The sequence below is a fragment of the Carassius carassius genome, chromosome 22 (genome assembly GCF_963082965.1).
Source record: "Carassius carassius chromosome 22, fCarCar2.1, whole genome shotgun sequence".
Classification (NCBI taxonomy): domain Eukaryota; kingdom Metazoa; phylum Chordata; class Actinopteri; order Cypriniformes; family Cyprinidae; genus Carassius; species Carassius carassius.
The window spans coordinates 18,377,825-18,384,924 of NC_081776.1; the positions used below are offsets into that span (position 1 = coordinate 18,377,825).

The 7,100-nt window shown below is 34.6% G+C and overlaps 2 protein-coding genes across 2 annotated transcripts; one reads left to right on the plus strand and one right to left on the minus strand.

Annotated features, from left to right (window-relative positions):
• Positions 1-513: 513 nt before the first annotated feature.
• On the minus strand, positions 514-3,411 carry LOC132099079 (dol-P-Glc:Glc(2)Man(9)GlcNAc(2)-PP-Dol alpha-1,2-glucosyltransferase-like). The gene is made up of 3 exons (XM_059505514.1): positions 3,102-3,411; positions 2,825-3,022; positions 514-1,670 (listed from the first exon to the last, which is right to left on the minus strand). Exons 1-3 carry the CDS (start codon positions 3,264-3,266, stop codon positions 612-614), a joined length of 1,422 nt encoding a protein of 473 aa, XP_059361497.1. The 5' UTR covers positions 3,267-3,411; the 3' UTR covers positions 514-611.
• A 650-nt stretch (positions 3,412-4,061) lies between these two features.
• Positions 4,062-5,304, plus strand: LOC132098415 (EKC/KEOPS complex subunit TPRKB). The gene is made up of 4 exons (XM_059504533.1): positions 4,062-4,311; positions 4,694-4,816; positions 4,903-5,079; positions 5,176-5,304. The coding sequence occupies exons 1-4, from the start codon at positions 4,171-4,173 to the stop codon at positions 5,260-5,262; spliced, it is 528 nt and encodes a 175-aa protein (XP_059360516.1). The 5' UTR covers positions 4,062-4,170; the 3' UTR covers positions 5,263-5,304.
• Positions 5,305-7,100: the final 1,796 nt, after the last annotated feature.

Here is a 7,100-nt window from a genome sequence, read left to right on the forward strand (position 1 = left end):
ATGCAGTCAAAGTATGAAATATTAATTTCAGCATTCTTGTTGTCTTTTTTAATCCAGCTGTGCTACTCCTGTAGTTTTCAGGTGAACATGAAGACAATGACCATGATTTGCTGGCTCAGGAGCAGCTTCTCAACATGATCTGAGGGTGAGAATATGCATAAATACTCTCTAGCACTCATTTCCAGGAAAGAAAAAAAAACAGGCTTGAAATTTAGAATATGCAAGTCAACTGCAGGTTTTACTGAATTACACCGTTCTGGAAACTAGAAATTCTTATTAAGCACTTGACATTATGGAGATAATTAATGTATTCAGTCACATCCGTGTATCAAAACAAATGTACTATCACAAAGAAATAATGAGAGGAAAGACCAATAAAAATGTAAAAGATCAATAAGAATCGAAAAACACTGATACAAACAAATTACAATGAGAAATTTACATTCAAATGTTTACAAAAAAAAACAAAAAACAAAGACAATAAGCCACTGGAAAAGGGAAAGCATAAAATATAATCAGCCTAAATCTATACTGAACTCTCGTGAAAATAATGGCAAATAAGTTAAATCTCCTTTAAGTGTAAGAAATGTGAAAATAACAAATCAGTCAAGTCACCACATGAATCTCTGTGCAGCCATACTGTCAGGCCACTGAAATGTTTTATTGATAAATATATAAACTGTGGCTGCATTAACTGCGGTGTAGAGGCCAAACTCAAACAGCAGTCTCGGTAAAGATGGAACAGGGATGTGGACGCGATATAACAGATATGGAAGGATAAAATATCGGAACTCTAGGAGTTTCTGTGGGACAGTGGCTGCCACCAAACACACAGAGAAAAACAGAAACCAGAACAACGATTTGGACCTCAAAGTATCTAGGAAGTTCCATGCTGCAAACACATATCCAGGGACCAACAGGAAACGGACAAACTCATGTCTCTGGAAAATCCTTTTCCAAACGTAAAATGGAAAGTGTCTATTGTCAGCAAGCAGGTATTTGTGAACAAATGTGAATTTCCAGACCAAAAACAGGAAAAACGTCATCAGTACAGCATAAATTAAGGGCTGCTTTCTTAAAGATTGTAGAAACCTGACTCCCCTTTGGTAACTCAGCGATGTAGGAAGAGAAAATAGAAGAGTAAATGACAGGAAGTAGAAAATCTGAGGAAAGTTCAGACATGCTTCATGACTACTACGATCTCCAACCACAATTCCATCGTTCAACACAACGAATACCGCAAAAATAACAGCTGCAGCAATATATGGCCATGTTGACAAGACTACAGCTTTTATATTGTTGGGCGTTTTGAAGAATTCCAACAGGAAACGCATCACTTTCATTGTCCCATTGATGGTTAGAGGGACGTGAAAGGGTGACTTTTCATCGTGCTTCTTTGACTGTTCAGTCCACCAGCTCTCGTCCATTTTTTGAGCCACCACAGTGCCAGCACAGAACACCACCCAGATGATATTGGTCTGGCGGAAGAGGACGGCACAGACACCAAGAAGCACGGCTGCTTTGTGGCTTCCATACAGAGTCATGAGGTACATGAAGAGGGTGAAGAATGTGGAGCCAGCATCAGTGTAATACAGGAACGTGAAGAAGTACAGCACTGGGAACGTGGACAGAACCAGGGCTGAGAATATTCTACGAGTGGCAGAACGGGACTAGAGAGAGAAAATGAAATATAACACCATAGTATTACACTTTACACTTGATTTTGGGCTTAATTTCAAAGCTGTGATTGCTAAGTTGTTCTGGGTAGATGCTATGTGCCTTTTTTGAAACTAGACATTTTACAGTTTTTTACTATACTTTTTTACTATACAATTTACAGTTTTCACCTGGTAGACCATAAAACTAAAAATAGGCTGCAACCCAACAGACTAATGAAAAACATGTCACATCTTAGCAACACTTGTTTTGAATGTGCAAGTGCCAGTCAGTTTCTTTGAATAAGGACAAAATCGAGCTAATGTGCATTTTTTACTATTAATGAAAATACTATTATATTTATTACAAATTCTGTCCTGTAGGGTAATTTTAAAGAAAAGAATAGCAAATTAATCAATTATTTAATTAATTTTAGGTATCAAGTGTAATATCTTTAAGAGTGTATCAAAGGGTATTTATTATTATTATTTTTTTTTGCTTGCCCCCTCGATGATAATATATAATAAACTATAATGTTTATATATGTAACTAATTGTTACAACTGATTTGGTTATGGTTTATAATTATATATATATATATATATATATATATATATATATATATAAAACATCACACCTTAGCAACCAGCAACAATTGTGAGTTTTGAATGTGCAAGTACCAGTTACAGTTTCTTAAGATAATGGGAAAATAATTAAATTAAATTATTATAATAATAAATGTAATAAAAATTTAACTAAATATTAAATTATTATATTTATAGAAATGATGTCCTATGCCCACTAGTGTGATAAAAAAAAGATGAAATAATCCTTATAAATTTGTCCGTTTTTTTGTTGTTGTTGTTGTTGCTTGCCACCTAACCAATAATTTATTATGAAGAGGCTTAAAATCAACAAATTTTTATTTATTTATTTATTTTATTTTTTATTATTGTTAGAAATTTAATAAAATCTGCTGTAATTACCATGTTACCAATCATTTAAAAAAAACAGATGAGTTTCCCAATAATGTTTATATTTAGTTACGGTTATTATGTTGGTTATACAAGAGAGTTTAATACATTTTTTGTATTAATATTTTATATATACGTCACATATTTTTACAAATAAATAATAATATAATTAATAAAATAAATAAAATAAGGCACCTTATCTTTCATGTGCAGTCTGCAGATGATCAGATAGATTATGTAGAGATTCCCACTATTAAAGAGTAGATTGATGAATCTCAGCATGGCAGTGGAGCAGACCACACTGCCCTTCAGATCCGCTAGCCACACCACCGGCCTGATCAGACCCACTGATGCCAGATACAACCCAGGAAGAGTGGTGATCATAGGATCCCACTGTGGAAATCGACACATGGTCATTATTGACCAAACACATACACACACTAAGAAATGCAACCATTATTAACAATCATACCTCATTAAACTTCCCCTCACAGTACTTCTGGGCTTGAGGAACATGAAATATCTCATCCATGTAAGGATCTCTCTGTTCCCGTGTGATTTTGGAGAACAGAAGACAGGATATGAGAAAGTTAATGCTGCACAGAGCTGTGAAGACGTAAACTTCTAATTTCTCCATCCTTACTCAATCAACCACAAACAAAAACAAGCGATGTTTGATAATACACTTTTGGAAATGAATGATATATGAGGATGATTGAGGGAGTATGCGAAACACTGATTCCTGGTAATCGATCTTCCTCTAGAGTGTCACAAATGTACAAACGTATGCAAAAATCGCATTTTTAAGTTTAGATTTTTGACAGCTTACTGGTGCGTCACATACTACAGTCCGTGTTGAAACCGGAAGCGTAAACAATCGGTTCCATGCCGATGTTGTCACGGATTATGAAAATAATAATAAATCTGTTGTAAATAATAATGTAGTAATATTTAAATATGTACATCGCCTATACTATATGTTCCTTATTAAATTCTTAATTTTAAAAAAATATAATGTCTTCTTCTCTCGTAAGAATAAGATGTGCAAGTGCCTTGCATACAAATCCGCTTCTGCAATCGCAATAAATGATTAAATAAATAAATAAAACTGAAGCAGTTTGCACATGTAATCTACGTTCTACTTTAGAAGTACATGCATTAATTTACTAAACTCGCCACTGCGTAGTGGCATCGAAAAAAAATGAATTAAAAATACACAATAAAGAGTCAAAATGCAGGCAGAAACAACTTCTGAGCTATAGGCCCCGCCCATTCCAGGCAACTGCGCCAGTGTTTTGTTTCTGTAGTTGTCTTATATTTTATTCAATAAAACTTGACTGTATATTATTGAATATAGGTTTTTGAAAAAAAAATAATGTAATATAACCTACACAATTACATCGTCTGAAATTCGTCAAGTCGGAACATTCCCATCAGCTATGACGGTGTCACATTATTATTGTTCCGTATGTGGCCACACTGGCTACTGCATACTGTTTAGGTAACGTTTATAATGTACTGAAGATATTAAAATATTAATAATGCATCTTACGCAAAACTTAGAACTGTTTCCTGAATACACGGTGACTCAACTGCTCTTCAAAGATGTAAAAAATGCGACGGAGTTGAGAAAAATGGCAGTGAATGGAGAAATAAAAGGCGCCTTGATCAATCCATCAATGGTAAGAGCACGTAACAAACTCATTAGTGATTCTGTACATAAATTCACTATGGTATCCTTAACTCCCGCCAGAAAGTACCACGGTAATACCTAGGTTTGGATGGTGCAATACTGGTTTTTTTTTTTTGCATACACAAAACGACTGTCACAAGTTCAAAATAAGATACGTTTTTAAATGATTTTGAAATAAGTCTCTTATGCTCACCAATGCTCACGACAACGTACAGTAAAAACATAAATTTTAGTGAAATTTTGTTGCAATTTAAAATACAGTTACCCGTTTCTATTTGAATATATTTTCATATGTAATTTATTACTGTGTTGGTAAGGCTGAATTGTGATATATTTGCCCTATATTTACTATTTTCATGTTTTCTGTAAAGGTTGTGGATTCCTTCCAGATCCTGGTGGCAGCAAATAAAGCCGTTCACCTGCATAAAAATGGGAAAATGAAAACCCGGAGCCTTTACTCGGAAATCATTTTTAATCTTTCACCCACAAACAACGTGAGTGATATTTCAGGACATGTACACAGCTGACACTAACTTTATTTGTTTACGGTGTCGTTTTAACTGAGCTTAATGTTTGGCAGATATCGGAAGCATTCAAAAGGTTCGGGATCTCAGACAGTGACAGTGCAGTTCATATTGTGTTGGTACACAATAAAGACGAGACCCTCAACATCAATGACATCATCTTAAAGGTGGATGGACAACAGATTGCCGTTGACCGAGTGTCTGATTTGACTGATGTTGCCAAAATTAAAAAGGTATGTCTTCTCTAGTGGAATTTTTGGATTTTTTTTAGGTGTTTTTTTTTTTTTTTTTTGCACTTGTTTAAAGCGCATCCGTGTCTCTCATTGCAGCTCTACAAAGTCGCACCACCGGAGGAAAAATGTGGCAGTCTTTTGGACGCTATTGTTTGCAGGATGGCCACTAAAGATGTTGCTTAGCTCATTGATATATTTATATTTTAAATAAACCCAACACTGTATATCTACTTTTTAGATCTCCTGTAGTAAAGAATGTGAAATACAATATATTGTATATATTCCACTTTTTTTATGAAGAAAAAACTTGCATCTTGTGACACATTGTTAACATTCTTTAATGCAGATGTAAGCCACTTTAAAATGTTCAGTGTTTTCATATATACAGTTTCCAACTAGGGCCAAAATTTCCAAGGGGGACATTATAAGATATATCTAAAAGTTGTCTGACAACAAACAAACAACAACAGATGTGGGGAAGTCGTGGCCTAATGGTTAGAGAGTCGGACTCCCAATCAAAAGGTTGTGAGTTCGAGTCCCGGGCCGGCAGGAATTGTGGGTGGGGGGAGTGCATGTACAGTTCTCTCTCCACCTTCAATACCATGACTTAGGTGCCCTTGAGCAAGGCATCGAACCCCCAACTGCTCCCTGGGCGTTGCAGCATAAATGGCTGCCCACTGCTCCGGGTGTGTGTTCACTGCTCTGTGTGTGAGCATTTCGGATGGGTTAAATGCAGAGCACAAATTCTGAGTATGGGTCACCATACTTGGCTGAATGTCACTTCACTTTCACCATATACATATATATACATTATATATACATTTCTACATCTACATTTCTATGATGATCCGGATCTTATCGCTGGACATGCCAGGTTAAAGTCTGGGACAGTTCACACAGACTTGTATTTAACCTGGCATGTCCAGCGATAAGATCCGGATCATCATAGAAATGTAGGGAATTCAGAATATTGTCCTCTTGAACACTACGAGTATGTATGAGACGAGGAGTTGGCACTCTTTCAATCTCAACTCCCAAACTCTACAAATGTTTGACACATTTTGTTAAAGATTAAACAACGAAAAAAGTGTAACTGTATCACAAAGTGTATAAATGAGAGTTTCACACTTGTATAATAGTGTCTGCTGAAACATCTCCCATCATTCTTGAGCAACCTGTGAAACTTTCCTAGATGTAGGCTATAGTTAAAAAGGAAATAAAATGAAAAATTAAACAGATACATAAGAGTGTAAGAAAATAGTTATTATTAAATATATTATAATTAATTTATGCTTTATCATGAATGAATTTACGATTTTAAATAATTTAAATAATCATTAAAAAAATTATTTTGTCTTTCATTTTTTGTTTTCATTTACACATTTGTTAAATTAACAAGTTTTAATTGTGAATTCATTAATCATAGCAGAGCTATGATTGTTGTAAAAAATAAAAATAACAGTGAAATAATCAAATCCGACTATACAACATTATCGAGGTTTTCTGAAACAAACGGTGCCAAATAAATATTAATTATGTTATATCCCAAACATAAAACTTCTAAATTACAGCCCAATGCTTTAATTGCACTATACTACTGCTTTGATATACACTGTTGATAGTATTACCGTTAAACGAAAGTTCAATCCAAAAATATAATGCTGGATTTCATAAAGATGCTTTTCCAGATTAAACACTTTCATTTGTGGTCATCACGACCAAGCAACGGTTGAAGACTCGTTGATGAAGATGAAATTGGGTGATTGTTTTTTCTCTGTATTTTTTCGAGCTCGATGACTCGAGAAAAAAAGGCCTCCATTGATTCCGGTTCATGTGCAACAAATATCACTGTGGTATAAATGAATACTTCGTCATTTAATATATCATGCTGATAGATATTCGTGGTACTTAATTTAACTATGTGTGTGTGTGTACTTCAAGTTTAATCATTCAAATTGAATAAATACAAAGTTCAGCAGCTTGCATACATGAAGTTTGTTATGCGATCTCTAGATGCTAAA